Source organism: Anastrepha obliqua, chromosome 3, assembly GCF_027943255.1.
Source record: "Anastrepha obliqua isolate idAnaObli1 chromosome 3, idAnaObli1_1.0, whole genome shotgun sequence".
Classification (NCBI taxonomy): Eukaryota; Metazoa; Arthropoda; class Insecta; order Diptera; family Tephritidae; genus Anastrepha; species Anastrepha obliqua.
The window spans coordinates 106929403-106950420 of NC_072894.1; the positions used below are offsets into that span (position 1 = coordinate 106929403).

General features: G+C 34.3%; 1 protein-coding gene across 1 annotated transcript in view; it reads right to left on the reverse strand.

The window, feature by feature from the left end:
* Window positions 1-21018, reverse strand: part of LOC129240205 (sulfate anion transporter 1) — a 44826-nt gene that overhangs the window by 12995 nt on the left and 10813 nt on the right. The window contains exons 2-4 of the mRNA XM_054875847.1: window positions 2639-3075; window positions 1956-2556; window positions 19-762 (exon numbers count right to left, since the gene is read on the reverse strand). Of these exons, the coding sequence (XP_054731822.1) occupies window positions 19-762; window positions 1956-2556; window positions 2639-3075 (1782 nt within the window). The remainder of the gene's footprint in view (window positions 1-18; window positions 763-1955; window positions 2557-2638; window positions 3076-21018) is intronic.

Here is a 21018-nt window from a genome sequence, read left to right on the forward strand (position 1 = left end):
TAATATGACATTACTCACCCTCGGTAGTGTGCTGAAGAACGGACCCAACCATAGCAACGTCATTATGATGAGTATCGCCGATACGAGTGACGCCAGCTGGGTCACACCACCCGTCTGCTCTTGTATCACAGAACGCGAGAGTGAACATGCCAATGGATAGCAGGAGAAACAACTGGATATACAATTTGCCATACCCAAAGCGAAAAGCTCTTGATTGGCACGCACCTCATACGAATGTTTCTTAGCGAATGTTATCCCCATAGACATGACCACAGAAAAGCTCACAATTGCAATCGCTATTGAGTCTACCGCCACCATGGGTATTAGATCCATTCGCGGCAGTTCGGGCATTGGTAAGCCCTTTGGAATATCACCGACTAATGTCACAGCATAGTTGCCATGCACATCGAGCAGACGTGAGACCAAAGTGCCACCAATGACTGAAATCAACTCGCCCGGAAAGGGTAGACGACAGCGTTTACGTAGACAAGGTTTAAGGAACTCATTACAGATCGTCATAAAGATAATGATACAAAAGCAAATGGCCAGTGCTATGATATTTGTTTTTGGTATGGATTTGAAGAGGTCAATGACGGTGTAGACGACCTTAAAGGCACCCTTATAACGTGGTACTTGAACACCGAGTACATCCTTCAGTTGGCTGACGATGACATGTACGGCAGCGCCGGTGGTGAAGCCATTAACCAGAGGGTCGCTAAGGAGAGCTGCTAATGTGCCCAGGCGGAAGAAACCCATGATAAGCTGTGTGGGAGAAAAAATAAAAATGCATACATTAAGAAGGCGTGGAGTTATGTGGAACTTAGAGAAGTTCAAATAAGAATTTTTACATTTCAAATTTGTTTCTTTTTTAAGAATTTACTATATGAGTACACCATAAATTTATCGTTACCAAATACAATTACAAAATTTTGCTTACGTTCCACAAATGACTTCTGCCTTAATTCAACAGTTCTATGGATGTCAATGTGCCAAGTTAGACGTAAGTAAGTGATTGAATCTGGTTTATTTATTTCATGCTATTTCACATTTGAGTTTCAAAATAATTCAATTTTAATAATTATTTCATAACTTTCGCAAGCTTTACGAGTTATAAAAGCCATAAGTGCATGTTTCCTTTCAGAAAGTAAAGGTGTAGTATCGTTGGAAGATCTAACTGGATTCCCCAAAAGGTCGGGAAAGTTAGTTACACCTTTTTTTTGATGTTTGGCCGAGCTCCTCCTCCTACTTGTGCTGTGGGTCTTAATATTATTCCACAAATGGACCTACGATTTTAAGCCGACTCCGAACGGCAAATGGTTTTTCTTGGTGTTTCACGCACGGAGATTCGAACCTGGGTAGTAACGCACCAACATATCCGACTACGGCGGCCGCCATTATTAATGCTTAACAAAATTAAAAACGGGCGGCCGCCGTAGCCGAATGGGTTGAGAACGTAGATTCGAGTTTAGGTGAAACCTCAAAATGAAGGCAATGGCAAGCCTCCGAGTGTATTTCTGCCATGGGAAAAGCTCCTCATAAAACATATCTGCCGTTCGGAGTCGGCTTGAAATTGTAGGTGCCTCCATTTGTGGAGCAACTTCAAGACGCATGCCACAAATAGGAGGGGAAACTCGGCCAAACACCCAAAAAGGGTGTACGCGCCAATTATAAATATTTATATATATACATTAATTACGTTCCACTTACGTTCCACAAGTTTTCTTTACTCCCCCAACTTTCTTACGAATTTAATTACAGTTCATATGCATACACATACGAGAATTTTATGTGGAACGTAAGTTTTTCTCTTGAAAAACATCTCATCATGTTTTACACAATTCCAAATTATCTCTAACAGGTTTTTCTACATAAAATTATTATCCTATTTTTCAAAAAAAATTTTAAATACATAAGCAGCAACACAAGTTCCACTATTAATTACACTTTATACTTACATGCAAAAGTCCCGTACAAAACGCTAAAGCTGTTGCCACCTCTATCGGCGTTATTATCTCTGCTACCCTCACAGTTTCCGCCAATTCCGCCGCCGTATCGTTTAGGCCCACTATCTGTGGCGCTAATTTTCCATGATCCTCCGTTGCGTATGTTTGCACCACTTTCAAGGTCATCATAGATATCACAGCAAAAGTTCCAATCGATATGTGCCTAGATGTACCCAACACCATATACACTAATACCGGGAATATGGCGAGTGCAAGCCCACAGCCAGGTGTCACACCAGCAAGTATACCATAGGCCATGCCATGTGGTATATTCATAATGGCCACAGTAATGCCTGCTACAATATCACCCATTGTATCACGTCGCAGCGAGTAGCGCGGCAACCATTGCACAATCGGAACAATGCCGGCGAACAGGGAGAGGAAGGACCAATTACTCCATGAGCGACGCATGCCCGATGGAATGCTTTTGTCGCGTGCCCCATAGCCGGTCTGTTTGATGACCAACTCGTGTGATAACACATCGCGATGCACGTCATATTTAGGTTGTATCTTCGGCTTCTCCGTAAGGTATGCTTGTGTGAGAGGTTTAGTTCTGATGAGAGAAAAAAAGAGATAAAAATGGTTGCTCGTAAAATAAAAACTCAAATATATATTGTATATTTAATTTAACTTACTCATTATCAACATTCTGTTGTGCCATTTTTTTCAATTCGCACGCATCCACAACCACATCGGTATACCGATGATATTGCAGCCGTTGTTTATACTGATTGTGACGAAAGCTGGCGCGTGGTGTAATTGATGGTGGTATTGGTCGCAGACGCTTCGATCGTTGTTTCGGCCTAGTACCGGTTGGTTTCGCAGCTTGAATTACAGTTGATAGTTCAAGTGTTTCGCCGAGTGGTGATCGTGTAACGTTGAATCTACCAGAGATCAATGACGTTGCTGACGAAGTACCTGCTCCGCCGCTGAAGCCAGCAAAAACGTTCCGCTCTGCACTGCCTCTATCAACTTTAAATGCTGATGATCTGGCTGTGTTGCCGTGTGGATCACGTCTGCGTTTGAAGTGCTCGATTGCAAATTTGCGAACGTTTTTTAAATTGATCGGTTTCTAGAGTGGTTGATAAGAAGAAACGAAAATAAAATAAGAGCAGATTAGAATGAAGTTGTGCTTATGTGTTGCTTCTGGCGGAGGAAGATTATTGACTTTATGTTATGTACGCACATAAAATATAAAATGTGTCGGCAGAGAGCAAATTAATCAGATCGTTGATAACACGAGTATTTATGTGATTACGACTGTATTCAAATATTTTGATTAATTGGCAGGTGAAGAGATTGCAATAAATGACAGCATTTTATCTGTATATTTATGTAGATATGTATATATTTTATATACACCTATATATATTAGGCCGGGTCGATTTGCGGGGAGGCAAAAAAATCGCCCATTGCTCTGTGAAAATCATATTCTAGGGATCAAAATAAGAAACTTTGCCGAAGGACCCATACCTCTAAAACGAATTCTGATGTCCCCCAACTTGGGTCGAACTTTTAGTGTCTTTTGTGGGGAGGCAAAAAAATCGCCCATTGCTCTTTGAAAATCATATTCTAGGGATCAAACTAAGAAACTTTGCCGAAGGAACCATACCTCTAAAACGAATTCTGATGTCCCCCAATTTGGGTCGAACTTTTTAGTTTCTTTTCTCATGTAAAGGCCAAAAATGGTGATATTTTGAAATGATTGTATGGGAAACCCCCCAGGGGAGTTCCAGGGGGTGTGCCACTGGCATGGGTGGATCGGCCGTCCAAAGTTAGTGGGGGTCGGTCATACAGTTGGACTCGATTGGAGCACTCTAAATGGGTCAAAGTGGGATTTTTCGTTCGACCCAAATTGGGGGACATCAGAATTCGTTTTAGAGGTATGGTTCCTTCGGCAAAGTTTCTTATTTTGATCCCTAGATTACGATTTTCACAGAGCAATGAGCGATTTTTAAATCGACCCGCCCTAATATATATGTATAGTTCAACATAAGATCAGTGTGACAGAGGACAGAGGACAGATAAGAAATTTATTAGGTAGAATGTATCTTGCTTTAGAAAACAAAAACAAAAATGTCTACTTTAGTGTTACAAAAACTACGCAATAAAAAGTGTTGAAAACAGGCATTTTGAGTTGTCTTAGCTTGACAATCTTCAATTACGATAAATGCGCACAGTGATAAAATATTTTATAAAAATTTCTATAATAATAAATTTTTTTAGTTGAGTTGTTGAGTTGATCGTATAACAGTGAACATATTAAAATACCACATAATAAATTAGCCAATGCACTGAGGCAGTAACTATTTATACTAAGCGGTAGAATTAATTTGTTCCACATCTGTGAATAAATATATTTTTTTACCTGAATATTAATTTTATTATATTCGATATATCTCATAAGCTTTTAGTTGCGCATATAAATACGTATATATGTGTATAGGTGTTTATAAATAAAAAATTTCGTGAGCAAATCCATTAATATTTTATTATTTTTGAAATACACTCCACAAGTACTTCACCCTAAATCCAGTCTTAAAGTATCAAGCAAGGTTACTAAAACATCTATTACATTAAAATTGTGTTTCAAAAATACGATCCACATGCGATCCACATATTTCACCCTAAATCCAATCTTAAAATATCACGCAAGGTTACTCACACATCTATTATATTAAAATAGCGTTTACAAAATACGATCCACATACGATCCACATATTTTAATTCAATGAAAAATGTGTGGAATGCATTCTACAGTTTATATTGCACGGAAACCAGGAAGCCATTTATTTTCTACATTATTGTCTGGCTTTGCGGCGAGAAAGATAAATTTTCACTTGAAATTAAAAGCTTTTTTAAGGTATATATATGCTATATAAAAACTAAACGTAATATTCGACAGTTTTAAGTGTTATTTTGTTTTTATTTCTGGGGAGTTTTATTTAAATACGTTTCTATTTTTTAATCGCGATATGCAAATTGAAAAAAAAATCGAATTGAAATGTGGATGATTATTCACCAAGCTTTTTGTAGGCGAGAAACATTTGTATTCACCTGTCAAACTGTCTACAACAGCTCGACTCAGTTCTATTCTAGCGATGATATTACAATTTTGTGATCTGCCATGTGATAATATTTTGTGTTACAGCAAAAAATATGTTATTTTCACCATTGAAAGGCTCTGACCATAAAAAACCTTATAGCGCAGTAAATATTTTTTGTCAATTAAATAATAAAAAGGAGCCAAAAAAGATTTTCTCCAGCAAGAACATTTTTGAGAAACAAAATTTGCTTATTTTTGTCTTTTGTTTTATAAGTAGTAAATACATATATGGAATTTCTATAAATGAATCTCTCAATCATCTTTCATGTAATTTATTCCGCATCGATTTCAGCGATTAAATTTGAAAAAAATATTAACGACATTTCTGTAACCCCCGCCCGATCTTAAAGCTAAAATAAGCTTTTTTTAGTACCGCTTAATTGTCCAATCAAGCTAATTTATGAAATACTATCAGTAACGAACGACGCGGACGCCGTAGACGAGTGAGTTTGTGTGTGACTTACATTCGCTCAGTCCGGGTTCGGGATGAAACCCAATGAGGAAATGGAAAAAGAGATTATAGAAACAGTTTTTTCTAATAGCAGTCGTGCTTCGGCGAGCAGTGGCAAACCTCCGAGTGTATTTCCGACAAGAAAAAGCTTTACTTAAAACGTCTTCTGTTTAGTGGCAGCATAAAGCTGTAGACGCCCGTATTTATAGGACAATATGAAGACGACGCACAGCACAAATTGGAGGAGAATCTCGGTCAAACACCTAATAAATGATGTACGCGCCCATTATATATATGTATGTATGTGTATATTTACATAGATTAGTACCCTTAACCAATTCCGCAAAAAAAAATCATACTCACTTCCACAATAAATTGCACAAGCCTGGTAAAAAATTTGCAAACTTTCTAACTATCTGTTTAATATTACCAAACTTATAGCCAGATATGTACACACAAATTTAACAAATAGTCAACTGCAACTGATGTTACATTAACAAGGCCTTTTAAGGCTGTCCAACAGAGCATATTTCAGCTCCTCCTACTTTTGAAGTATTTTTTACCAATATTTTTGTTAACTTTACTAATCAACTATAATATTTTTTAAGCTTTCATAACAAATGTACAACGTTACTACATATGTACAAATGTATGTGTGCGCTCATTTCGTTATCTCTGCTACATCACTGTTATGTAGAAAATATGTATATACCAACGAATATACGTAACGCATACGCCGTGTTGTACTTGACGTACCAGACGCAGCACCAGCAGGGGAGCCAACGACGAATCATAGGTTGGCACCGAAGTAACAGGTGATATTGAATGTGAAATCGGTGAGACAACACCACGGTTTTAAGCAAGAAATTGTCCAAAAATTCAATACTAATTAGCACAATGAGTCAAGTGAGTGTGAAATGAGAGAAACGCAACCAATAGAAATGTGAAAATATGTGAGCGCCGCACAATATTGAGTAAGAACTAAAAAATGTCACTCAACAAAAATGGCATATTCACACACTAGTGACAGCAATGTTTTTATATATCTTTATTTTTGTTTTATGACAGATATGTAAATGTGCGACATATCTAAAGATTAGAGATTTATGAGGTCTACTTTTGGGTGCTTGCATTTATGCGACAATATCATTGATTCGGACCGGCTATGTTAACTGATTGCGAATGCATTCGATGAAAATAGTTGAACAATTTTATGAAAAATTACTGGTAAAAAATGTTTTGCGCATTTAATTGGGTATAGAAGTTGGGAAAATATCTAAAATATTGTAATATCATAAAATAGCAGTAGTAGTAATTCAATTCAAACGACAATAAAAAAAATAAATAAATAATTGGCGCGTACACTTCTGTTAGGTGTCTGGCCGAGCTCCTCCTCCTATTTGTGGTGTGCGTCTTGATGTTGTTCCACAAATGGAGAAATAGGTTTGGCTATTTTTCCATGCGATTTGCGTCAAACAATAAAAAGGAAAAGCAATGAAACCACATATAAATTTATTTTTCATGCCAATACTGTATTATCCATAGGTTTTTCCATATGTCTAAATAATTGAGGGAATTTACTAGGCTTTTTTGTTGCAGCTGTTTTTAGTCTAAAGTGCACAACAGCAAGTTTACTAAAATGTTACACAATTTTCCCGTTTTTTCGTCTGCAATTCTCAACCAGCAAACAAATATTTCTTAGGACATAACTTAGCATAGCTTAACCCACGCCAAATTGATATCTGAACTGATATCCATCTGCAGTAAGCGCAAGAGCTGATGCTATCTATGGAGAGCTAACACGAATGTTGCCTAATATTGGCGGCCCGCAAGGCAGCAGCAGACGTGCCGTTTAAATTATGAGAATTAAGTCAAGTTGTCAGTCCGCATTTTTTTCCCTGATCAAATACCGAATCATGTCGTTAATCCCGATTAACGCCAGCGTCTGTCCAGGCTATTATGTTACACTATTTCGTATATTATAATCTAACTTGCATGGAATATTCTTGCAGAAAGTAAATATTTCCGATTTGTGATTTTTTTTTTATACTAAGAAAATATTTTGAAAACAAAAATAAAACTCAAACTCGCCACCTGTACACATATATGTAAGTATTTACTTATAGAATTGAAAATTTACTAAGAAGTAAGACACCTAAATATTTTTTCACTTTCAAATTCAAAAGATTCCAAGAATTTTTAATGGGAAATTTTGTGAATTATGAGCAGCTTTCCCCTAAAAAGTTAGTCACACTCTTTCATTGACATAAATTCAAACAAATAAAAAAGTTAAACAAGACTGCCCACTGTCGCCTATTAGCAGCTGAGTGAATGAATGCAATTATTTGTTTGTCATTTTTAAAATGTACCTATACATATACAGGTGTGTATGTATGTGTAGAAATCACGCTCAAAAAAGGCGCTAAGTAATGCTTTCAGGCATTTAAGACGAACGACTTAGTAGCCATTACAAAAGAAGTTCAAATAATAACCAACTGTTTATTAGCGAAAAATTTTTATGTGGAATCGAAGTAGACTCAGTTGCTGGCTCAACACAAATTCTGTGGAATAAAGCAAATGATGCCTCGCGATTATATTTAGTTTTAATGATATGCGAGTAAGCTGTATGGAATGGCCAAATATAAAAAATACAACACCAGTCATGTGAAGTCTATTTACATACATATCTCAATATTTAAAAACATGCCTACAGCACGTATACGGGCAATCAGTCTCGATTTGTTATATGTAAATGTTAGTAGATCAGGTGTTTACACATTGCCGCAACATTTATCTAGAGTAGTCACGTCATTTGTCAATATATGCCACGCTTATCTGGTGTGGGTCGTAATTCACAATTTGGCATATCATTTTATTGTTGTCTGAAAAAGTTGTAGCTTTTTCTTTTCCACTTTATTCATCACTCGGTTATTACATACCTTACCTTACACACTTGCATACATACATACACTCTAAAAATGATTTTTTTTGCTATTTTTATGTTCATATTTTCTTCGCCGTACAGCACACCTAGCGAGTGAACATTGCACTTGGCATTATGACCTGCATTATGTCGATTTGAGTCAAAGATGAGCAAATAAGGAAAGAAACAAAATTTTGCAAAAACAAGTATGCTTATATGTATAAAAAGTCCACGCTGCTTTTAAATTTAATTTCAAGGTTTAAACTGCAAACGCGAATATGTCACTTGCAAGTTCATAGAAAGCGTTGCATGCACATTTGCTTGCATAGGAAATTTTGCATCGGCTTAAAGCGAAATTGAGTAAGCTTTTAAATAAATTTTCATTTCCCTGGTCACTCAAACTAGCAGGCAACAAAAGTAAGCGTCATGGAAAGTAAGCGCCAAGTAAAAGAATAAAATACTTTATTTGGAAAATAAGAGAAATAACAAAAATATAAATGAAATATTTAATTTTATTTACTTATACATATCAAGCCATTACCGCCAAAATAATGTATCCCACCCCATAATCGATTTTTGTTTTGTTATCGAAATCGATAGTTCAACATCATTTGCATCATCTGTCAAAATTTCATGGCTGTAGACTAAACCGTTATGATTTTATAACAAAAACAATTTTAATGTAAATGCATATGGTGACTTGTTTACATTTTCTTTGAACGCTTGTGTGGAATACAATTAAATTCTCTTTTAAAATAAATGAAACACAAGGGAAAAAAATAAAAAAAATACAATTTTTTGAGACTTTAATTAAAGATAAAGCTTTAGAACAATAAACAAATTTATTTTTTTTTGCAAAATATGTTTTTGTTTTCAATTATTGGATATTTTTACAGCTCTCCCTGGTACCGTATAGCGATTCAGATGAATCTTTCGTTAATTTAAATGGTTTGGAAAGTTTAAAAGAAGTCGAGGAGGAAACGTGTGTTGGGAAAACGGGCTACAGAAAGCAAAAGCGAATACCTAAAAGGCTGCAAAAAGTTAAGAAAAAAAATACGAGTGTTTTGCCCAACCCGTGCTTAAAAAAAAGGTCCAAATTCGTGGACAGAACAAAAACAGAGCTATGCTTGCGACATTAACCGATTTTGTTGAAAATTCTAATTTTGTGACTAATATAAAAATCACATACCTACTTGTCGCCTGGACACACCATGATGCCTGTTGATTCGATACATAGTACAATTGAATCGTTTATTCGAAATAGGACTATTTGGGCTCCAGGTGAGTGGTACACCATAATATCAAATGCAAGAACTAACCCAAGAAAATATAATTGTATTGAATTAACTAACAGTGATTTTAAAGACTGGAAGACATTTCCACAGGCGTTACTTCCAAATTCAGTGAAAATTCAATTTACAAAATTACGCTCTGTTACATTGGAAAAAAATATTCCAAATATTACTCTTAAATTTGGCTACTTTGATGAATCTGAAACCATAAATTATGATCTAGATTCAATTCCACGATCTAGACGAAACTCCGAAATAGTTTGTGAAGGACCTACTCAATTATATGATGATATATTAAACATTTCTTCTGCTAAATAAAAGGATTTGAAAACGCTTTGCGATAGAAAAACTTTACCCGTAAAATCCCAACACGAGTATTTATATTTAAAATGGGATGGATCTGTTAAAGATTTGCTACCTAAAACAGACCAGGAAGATAGTATTTAGCATTCTTTATATATTTTTATCTACCGTTATTCAAGTTTACAAGATTTTAATATGAATAACATTACTTTGTTAACAGAAAACTTTAAATACCTACTATATGAATTACATTACTTTATTTTTGTTTTATCGAATATACTAAGAAATGTATACATTTATTTTTTTTTTAATCAAATGTTATTTAATTTTAAGAACTAAGTAATATAAAAAAATTAAATAAAAAAAAATGGGAAGTCACTTCTTTAAAATAAATTTTTGTGTAACCCACACACTTTTTTAATAATAGGTTGCCAGAAGAAAAACAAAAAAATGTATCCCACAAAAACAACCCTTATGATGCAAATATCTATTTAAAATTATTAAAATTAAATGTATTCCACAAAAAACTATTTACATTATAAATTTTAAAATAATGGCTTTATTCAAACTGATTAAGGAGGAAGTCTACTGTGACAAGGGAAAAAACAGGCTTATTTTCCGGATTTTATTTCTAACAAAATATTGCTCGTACATAAAATCTATTTAAACTCTTATCTTTATTATATATTTAAGTTTTTGAAAAAAAAATTTTAAGTCAAAATATTCAAAATGGCCGCTGTGGCACTTCTGCAAGCGCAGGTCCGCTTTTCTTAGGTGCCTAAACGGTGTACATGAAATCTTACGTTTCGGTGATCTAAAACAAAAAAACAAAATATTGTTATCATATACATAGTATTGACTCTCGTCTGACGTAGGATTATGTCGATAAAAAATTTTGGCGTTGAAAAAAAAATTCTTGAAATTGTTTTCTTTTTTTTTGCCTAAAATTGATGTTACTATTGTTTATAACAATTTAACAAATAACGATATCAAAAAAATCCTATGTCAGACGAGAGACACTATTACAGAGAATATATAATTAAATTTTTAAGCTGATTCATTTATCAGAACTCGAGATATCGTGTACACCGTATACAAAAACTTAGTTTCGAGAAAAATGCGTTTAAAGTTTCAGGTGCCGCAGGTACGCGCTTTGGAGCGCTTCGGGAAAAGGTCGAAATTTCAACGAAGAAATATTTAGCCAGCTGTAACACATATTGTACCTTATTTAAGAGGGTTCAAAGTATTTTTTAAGCTAATAAAAAAAAATCGATTTTTTGAAAAATTCACAGTAGACTTCCCCTTAATTAAAAAAAAAAACCTTCCCCTGTAAAATTTCGAGTTTGTGGGATACATTTTTTCGGCGGTTATGGCTCCATATATTTGTAATTATTGGGCAGGCAACTAAGTAATTGCGGATTTTTTTAGAATATCAAAGACAATGTTTTCATGGAACTAAATAACTTTGTTCTGTAATGAATTGCCCATTTTGATCAATGACCTTTTGCCATCTTTCAGGCAGCATCATAATACCACGTTCATAAAACTTCTGGTTTTTATTAGCAAAAAACTGAATCACGTAAGATTTGACATCAACATCATTATTGAAATTTTTACCATTGAAGGAGTTTTGTAAAGATCGAAACAAAAAGTAATCAGATGGTCAAAGTCAGAACTATATGGTGGATGTGGCAAAACATCCCAACCAAACTCCAATAATTTTTGCCGAGCGGCGAAAGATGTGTGTGGCCTTGCATTGCCATGATGGAATACAATACTTTTTCGTTGTGTCACTTCGGGCCGCTTTTCCTCAACTGCACTGTTTAATTTCGTTAGTTGTTCACCGTAGACATCAGAATTGATCGTTCGGTTGGGTGGTATGAGTTCAAAATAGACAATTCCTTTGTAATCCCACCAAACTGATAACAAAACCTTCTTTTGATGAATATCAGCTTTTGATGTCTGAGTTGGTTCACCTGGCCTGCTCCACGATCTTTTCCGCCTGATATTTTGGTAAACTACCCATTTTTCATCGCCAGTTATTAGACGTTTTAAAAATGGGTAATTTTCATTACGTTTCTTTAGCAAATCGCAGCTGTTAATGCGTTTCTTTCAGTTCGTGAGGAAGCCATGTATCGAGTTTTTGAACATAGTCAAGTTGTTTTAAGTGACTTTGCTTCTCTGCAATCTCACGTGTTGTACTGGGACGATCCGAATCGATTATTGCTTTGATTAGGGCGTCATCAACTTCAACTGGACGACCAGAGCGTTTTTCATTTTTGAGTGAAAAATCACCAAAACGAAATTTGGCAAACCAATTTTGACACTGCCGCTCTTTTAAGCCTTCGTCACCATAAACAGCACATAACTTTTTATGAGCTTACGATGCGGTTTTCCCTTTGCGGAAATAATAAAATAGGTATGACAAAAATGTTCCTTTTGATTTTCCATTTTTCAACGAACGCCAAACGAAAATTACGCAACTGATCAAAAAACTTTTTTTTACTGATTGACAGCTGAATTGCCAACTATCAAATAACAAAATGTGTTTTACATTTGTACTTGCAAACCTAAAAATTCAACTGAAGCCATCCATGACTGAAATCCGCAACTACTTAGTGCCCAACCCAATAGTTACAAAAAGTAAGGGGTTGGGAATTTTACCTTTGAGAAAATGCTAAAAAAAAGTAAAAAAAGGATGAACTCATGGAAGTGGAACTCATATGAAAACGTGGAAGTCATATGGAACATTTTGTATTTTTAATAAACAATCGATTTTTAGTACTAATATCCCAAACATACTATAAATCTAGCGCACGGAAAAATCTTTGAATCATATGTGGAACGTGTTTCGATTTTTTAAATAAATATTTATTAACTTCAGTTCAAAATAGTAAACCCTCTCAAAAAAGCTAAAAATACAGCACAGCTCAAAATCAGCTCACACAAAAAATGTTGTAAAGTGTATTGCGAGTGCTTAAGTAATGAAAACCATAGCAGAAATTTCGTTTTTAAAGTAAAACAATAATTGATTTTTAATTAATTGATAACTGAATTTAATATTTTATTGATAGTTAAATTGGTAAATTAGAATATTTAGGGACAATTATACATTTATAATTGATTTGATAGCTACAAAATATTTAGGTAATACGAGTTACATTTTTGCAAAGTAATTTCTATAAAAATACAATTTTTTTATTTGGATTTGACTTGCATACCCAAATACACAATAAAGTGATGAAAAATGAATGTTTAAGATGATTTATTGTAAATTCAGTCATGCAGCATATCCGAAAGTATCACAATTTAATGCTACAGCCGCTAACAATATGTTATAATTTTAAACACATTTTTCAAATGCGAAAAATGTGTGGAACGTATGTGGAACGTATGTGGAATGCATGTGGAACATATTCCTAATTGGAGAAAAAATGTTATTTTCATACGAATTTCTATACTTCACATATTTAAAGTACCAGAAACTGATGTGGAACGAACTATTCAGCTTCAAAGACAGATCTAAATAAAAACTTGTACATGATTATCGAGATTATGAAAAATAAAAAAAAATAAAAACCAAATCAACATAGTAGCAATTGCACATACATAGGTATAAGCAAAACCATAAAGCTTCTTGGAAAAAAAACAGAACTAAACTTTAAGGGCGAAAAATTGGTTGTTTTTCGCTATGTCCCGATAGAAAGATTTATTGCATTTTTAATTATAATACACACGCAAGTGGAACGTATATTGCAATGTGTGTAGGACATGTATGGAATGTATTGTGAAATTAAAATAAACACAAAACATGTATTCTCAAAACTTATTACTTATCATATGGAGTTTGATGGAATGTATTCGAAATTTTAATTAAAACTATGCGAAACAATTTTTTTTTTTTTTGGAGTAAAATTTTCGGCTTTGAACAACTTTTTGCAGATGAAGTTCATCTTTGAAATGAAAATGAAAAGAAACAAACAAATGGAAATTTTTTCCTTTCATATGAAATATGTAACTAAAATGTGAAAAATAAGTTTATTACTGGCTTATCAAAGAAATCATATATAGGGTTAAACAGTAGCAAATAATTCTAGGTTATGAACTTTATTTACCTTTGTACCTGTACTGACTTCTTTGCTTGAGATTAAGATAACCTACTTCGCTACCTCAGCGTGAAATAATTAAAAATTTGCTAATATGTCATTTAAAGGAATTTGTTGGGAACTAATAGAGTAAGTTTTAAACACCAACAAAAAAGAAAAAAACAAAAAAAATAAAGTTAGTGTTGTATTGGTAATAGCCTAAGTTTAAACACAATTATATACTTGTTGATAAATATTAACAATCGTTTTCGCTCAAACCAGCAATTAATTCTGTTTCACTTGAAATGTTGAGCCTAATCAGCTCTAATCATCAATTTTTAACACCAATGTTAAGAAATGAAATTAAATATAGGCGTATAATAAAACACCTGCTGAATTTCTACATTTTGGCTAAAGATTAATTTTTTACCGGCATTTATTAATTCTTTATTTTTATTTATTTTAGTTGCTTTTATTCTACAATATTCAGACTACAAAATACATATTTTCTCCACCTGATCCAAAGCTAATTTATTAGTCAGATTCCTCTTTCTAATCATCTTTCTTAAGGGGGGCACCTCCTCCAGACAACGAGTTTTTCAATCAAAAATCAATCGAAAAACTGAAAATATTTTTTATCTCAAAATAAATTACATATTAATATTCATGCTTAAATGAATATAAAAAAATTTTTTTAAATAAAAAAGAAACAAAATGGCGGCACTACTGCTGCTCATACATGGCTCCTTTAATTTGCGCTGTGGAATGTGCGGCCTCTTGTAATCAACTGAAACCAACCAGACAAAAATTTTTTACTACTATAAATTATTCCGCTTTGCACTTACCTATTTTTAACAAAAAAACAACAAAACAAAGAAAATTTTAAGTGAAAAAGAAAAAATTACCCTTTTTTTATAAAAAAATTAATCAAAACGGCGCGGAAAAATACGTATTTCGAGAAAACGCGATTAAAGCTTTCGTTTTCTTACTCATCTTTCGTTCGACGCTCATCACTTCGCTAATTTTATAGGAACTTTTTAGACTTTCTATTAAGTTTGAAACAATGAAAGGATATTCTTTCAATTGTAAATGAATCTTTAAAGCAAAAAAGAAAGGAACATTTTAAAGTGCTGGAGGAGCTGCATCCTTAACCCTCCGATGTTCATATGGGTCTGGCCAGACCCATTCGATCTTTAAATGTAGATCTTTTATTTTTAATATCTGAGTTTTCTTAGTCCATGACTTCCTAAAATGTAGTGTGCTAAACACAATGAAGTAGCAAAATTAAGATTTTTGCTATATTTGTTGTAAAAATAATAATTTTAAACTAATTTCGTTAATTAAGCTCACATGGGTCTGTGCAGACCCATATAAGCTTCTCATGTAAATTGGTTAACCGTTAGGTGTAAACAACTAAACTGTTAGCGGAGGCAGCGGCAGAGATAGTTTTTTAGTTGACATTTGTGTTTTTTAATTAGTGGCAATGTTTTTTTAAACAAAATGGAACAAGTAAATATGGATGAAGTTGATGTGATGACGCGTTTACTTCGTAAGGTAAGTGCTGCAAATGTGAGTCCGCAAGAACGTCAGCGACTTCAGGCACAAATTGAAGAAATTATGGGACAGGAGTCCGATCCATTTGAAACAAGTGGCGACGTAGAAGATGATGAATATGTTCCAGATGAAGATGACTTCGGTGAAGCATCAGATACAGAACAGGAAATCGAGTTAGAGGCTGTTCTGGATGAAAACCATGATGATATTGAGGATTTTTATAGAGAAGCTATCGCCCTTCAGGCTTCAACCACAATGGAATCATGCAGCACATCTATTACCCAGGGCCTTATATACAGTTATTTCCATATCGTAGGCGCACTCGATTCACCCAATATATTCCGAGTAAGCCGGCAAAATATGGCATGAAAGTGTGGTGGATTTGTGACTCTGTTTCAAACTACCCTTTGAGAGGTATAATTTATACCGGAAAACCACCAGGTGGCCAGCAAGAAACGAATCAAGGTGAACGGGTCGACATGAAATTGATGGAAAATTATATGGACAGCGGTAGGACTGTTTATGCTGACAATTTTTTTTCAACATACAACTTGGCAGAAATGTTGATGGATCGTAGAGTGGCTTTCGTCGGTACCGTAAGAAAAAATAAGACCTTCATTCCGCATGAATTGCTTAACCCGAAGCGTGATGTTAAAAGCACTTTATTTTGTTATCACAATAATAATATCGCTATTAGCCAGTATATATGTTATCCACTGCCCATTACCGTCAAAGCACCGATCCATTGAAAGGATTCAAGCCAGATCAAATTTTGGACAACAATAAATTTAAAGCGGGGGTAGATACAATGGACCAAATGTTGACTGGCTATTCGTGCAAACGCTCGACAAACCGTTGGCCACTGGCAATGTTTTATAATATGCTTGATATGGCCGGTTTGGCCTCATTCATCATCTATGACGAGCTGAATCCGGCAAAGCAGAGTGATAAGAGGCGCTCATTTATCATTGAATTGGCACGGCAGCTAGTTATCCCACATATGACGAAACGGACGACCAACCCATTAGTATGGAGGTTTGCTCATATAAGACAAGCAATGAATCTTTTCAATATCAAGGTGAGTATGAATTATATACACACCTACATATATCTCCGCGTATAAAGATATGTGTATGCATGTATTCATATTTACTAATTTAAAATAAATGATTTCGCTACTTTTAGGTACCGGAATCTTGTCCATCGACATCAGATGCAGCACAGCAACAATCATATGCTCAAGTTGCTTCAACACGGTCATCGTGATACCATTGTGCTGGTTCTTCTTCGAAAAAGCGACGTAAAACTCGTTATAACTGCAGCAAATGTAATCGTCCCATATGTCTTAATGAACATTCCATGCAACTATATAGTTGTAAACCCAATTGCTCTTCGTAATTAATACTAATCCGTTCAAATAAATAAATAAAATTATTTTTAAAACCGTATTTCTTACATTATTTGTATGGGTCTGGGCAGACTACTGGGCAGCACTTACTGCATCATAAGGCACCGAACATCGGAGGGTTAATATTCCCTTTGAGCAAAGAGAAATAGAAGTTCCTATTACCGATTTCGAATGAAAATTATTTAAGGATTATGTTATTAAAAAAAGTTTCAACAAAAACAAAACAATTCAGATTGGTGTGATTGGGTGCTAGCGGGACTGCAATCGAAAGGAAATAAATAAATACCATATACCAATTCAATCATGCATCCCACAACAATTTGGCTTCTATTTAAACTGAAATACTACAAATGTTAGCCAGCAGTAATTTATGCTACGCAAATTTTTATATGAATTCCACATGCATTCCACATGCGTTCCACTTATGTTCCACATACAATCCACATTATGAAACCGCTTGATTGACTTAAATTTTGCAAATTGTAGTTAATTGCGAAATTTAGTTTTAAAAGTACCACTTGGGATACATAATTTAAGCCAAGTGTTGACAAATATTCCACGTACAATGCAATAAAATGCACTATAACGTACATATTTTTGGGAAAAAACGCAAAAATTGATTTTATTACATGAAAAATTTACCAAATTTAAAAATTATTCTATAATTAATCAGGTGTTGACAAATATTGCACGTAGAATGCAACAAAATGCACCATATGTTATATATTTTTGGAAAAAACACTGAAGTACTCAAAAATTCTCTTTATTATATTACATGAAAAAATTATCAAATAATTTCGAAAAAGCTATAATTGTTGGTCTTTTAAAAATAGCAAAAAATTTAATGAATTAAATTTTTAATATTTTATCACAAATTTTACTATTAAGGGCAATGAAGAGATAAGAGTTTATTAAGTAGAAAACGTTACAATATTTATGTTATCGCACAATTTACAGAATATGATATAAATCTTAATTCTACATCATTATATTTGTATATTTATCACAGGTTTGGTTTTTTAAACGATTTTTTCTTTTTTTTTTCGAAGGAAAAAACTACTATGAAAAACCTCCGCTATACATCTTACAAGCTAGGGTTAATCTGTACGCATTTAAGTACCAGGGCCTAATTGAACATTAAGAAAGTTCAGTTATTAGTAGATTGTCCGAAAAACTGGAACGAATTTTGAATCTTTCAGTCAAATTTTTTATTTGATCTGACAAAATCTTAGTTTTTGATTCATCATGAAGCTTTCTGGTGGAGAAATTCCATGGGAGTCGTAGCATCATTTTGAGTACCTTATTTTGGCAGATTTGCAGTTTCTTAACATGTGACTTTGCGATATTACTCCAGGCTGGACAGGCATATAATATTATTGGCTGAAATATAGACTTATAAATTATTAGCTTATTTTCATCACTTAAGCCTGAGCGTCTATTTATTAGGGGATATAACATTTTAATCGCCAAATTTACTTTCTCCTGTATGTACTTTACATGATCGCACATGAAAAAATTATCAAATAATTTCGAAAAAGCTATAATTATTGGACTTTTAAAAATAGCAAAAACTTTAATAAATTAAATCATTAATATTTTATCACAAATTTTACTATTAAGGGCAATGAAATGTAATTAGAACTCTATTAGATATCACTGAAATTTTTTAGTTCATACACAAGACGTCTAATCACAACCGCAGCGCCATTAAGCTTTGAATTGACGTTAGCTGGTGAATTTGAAACCTTTATAACCAAATCAATTACCTTTTGTTTAATGTTTTCTAATAAAAAACACAAATGTTTTTGCACTCACATTTTCAGGTGAAAAGCAGCTATTAATAATACCGTTTAATTATTTATGTATGTATGTGCACATATATATACGAGTAAGCGTCATATTTCACACAAACTAAGCAGAAATTCAATATTCCTCAGCCCATGCAAACAATGGAGTAAAGGAAAACACTCTTCATGCATGTGTACATATGTATATGTAAGAGAATGTGCATACCTGCAAAGGCAATAAAAGAACGCTCCGGATATTTCTAAATCCAGTATAAAACGAAATATAATTTATAAAATGATTTGGAAATGGTCATAAAAAACTGGGAGCTAAAACTGATAGTATCGCACAGTGAATAATGCGAGTATTGTAATCGTGATCCAACAATGCTGTTGATTATTTTTGGAAACTTCATACAAAGCACGATCGGTCCGAATACAATTATTATTATTTTTTTTTTTTTTAAGCGATTAAATGTTATCGCAGCCAGTATGAAATATGAGTAGAGGCATACAAATAAGACAGTTTTGAACTTTGATCGTTGACTTCTGCAATCATGTGAAGGGATAAAAGAGAGAAACCACTTTACTTCCCTCCACTCAAGTATAATTGATGAATTTTAATTTATGAATATAAAGAATGAAGTGTAATACAAGGTGGCGCAAAATTAATCACCCTATCGAAATATTGTATAAGTTTTACAAATTACTTGAATGCAGCTCAAAGGGGAAAAACGCGTCTTTTGAATTATTTACCCCTAAAAATTGAATGTATTAAAGAGAACTTGCGCTTTTGAAATGAATTGCTACGTTACATTGCCGAATATTGCTAAATGTAAACAAATAATTTCTTATTCTTTAACTAAAATCAATCCTATTTTTTATCTTTTCTTTAATGCCTTCTGCGACTTCAACAACAACTACAACAAAATAAATTGAACACAGCTCAAATAGCAACTATGGTAGTTCTACGTATGTCGTAGCGCAACAGAAGTGAGAGTGGTAGCGGTAGCTGGAGATTTTGAAATTGAAATTTGAAAAGGTCAAGCCAAGGAGCACCAAGAGATTTGGTAGCTCCTAAAACACTCAGGATTTTAGCCTTGTATTTAGCCTTGTATTTAGAGCTCTAGAAAGAGGGTGGAGAGTCAAGGAGGAAAGAAGAAAAGTATCAGAGAAAGAGATAGCAAAGAATAGAGACAGAGATAAAGGCTAGTCGTGTGAGAATTTTCCAGATTCTTTTGCAAATCTGTAGATATCCTCCAGTTTTAAAAAAAGACGTTTACTCATTCTCACGACATCTTAACCCCTAACTCGTAGCCTCCTTAATGTTTCCAATGGTGGTCATATGCTGACCCCATGGTTTGTGTCCTATTATACAATAACACCAACCATCAACCGAACGTCTTTCCTTCCAAGTTTTAGTAGACAGTTTTCTGTTCGGAATTGCCACAAAACACTTTGCAGTTCTGCAGCGTGCTAGACCGGACGATCACTTTTTATGTAAATTGCATACATAATCGCTGATCCAATTGATGATTCCTGCGGAACTGATTCTGATTAATGGTTCTGGCCCTTGTGGGGGCAACGCTGATCCACGGTTGGCCAATTCATCGGCAATTTCGTTTCCTTGAACACCGGAGTGCCCTGGAGCCCATATAAGTACAAGCCTGTTTTGTCTAGCGACATAATTAAGCTTCTTCTTACATTCTTGAACCATCTTTGAGGTTTGCTTCGCGTTCTCCAGGGCCTTCAGTGCAGCCTGACTGTCACTGAAAATTCCAATCTGTTCCCCGCTCCATCTCCTCTGGATTATCCATTCGGCTACTTTCAGGATGACAAAAACTTCTGTTTGGAAAACAGTTGCCATTTCCCCCATAGCATAGTGATACTTATTACTATCGTTTAAGTACCATCCGGCTCTAGACCCTATTTCATTCTTGGACCCATCGTTAAAAAAAATATCCGTCAAACCTCCCTGCATGCATTCTGGATTGCTCCATTGCTCACGCAATGGAAATCTGGCATCGAATTTCCTTCCAAATGAAACTGTGGGTATCAGGTCGTCTTTAAGTGCCAAAACCAGTGGATACTGCCTGTCTTCGTGCCAGA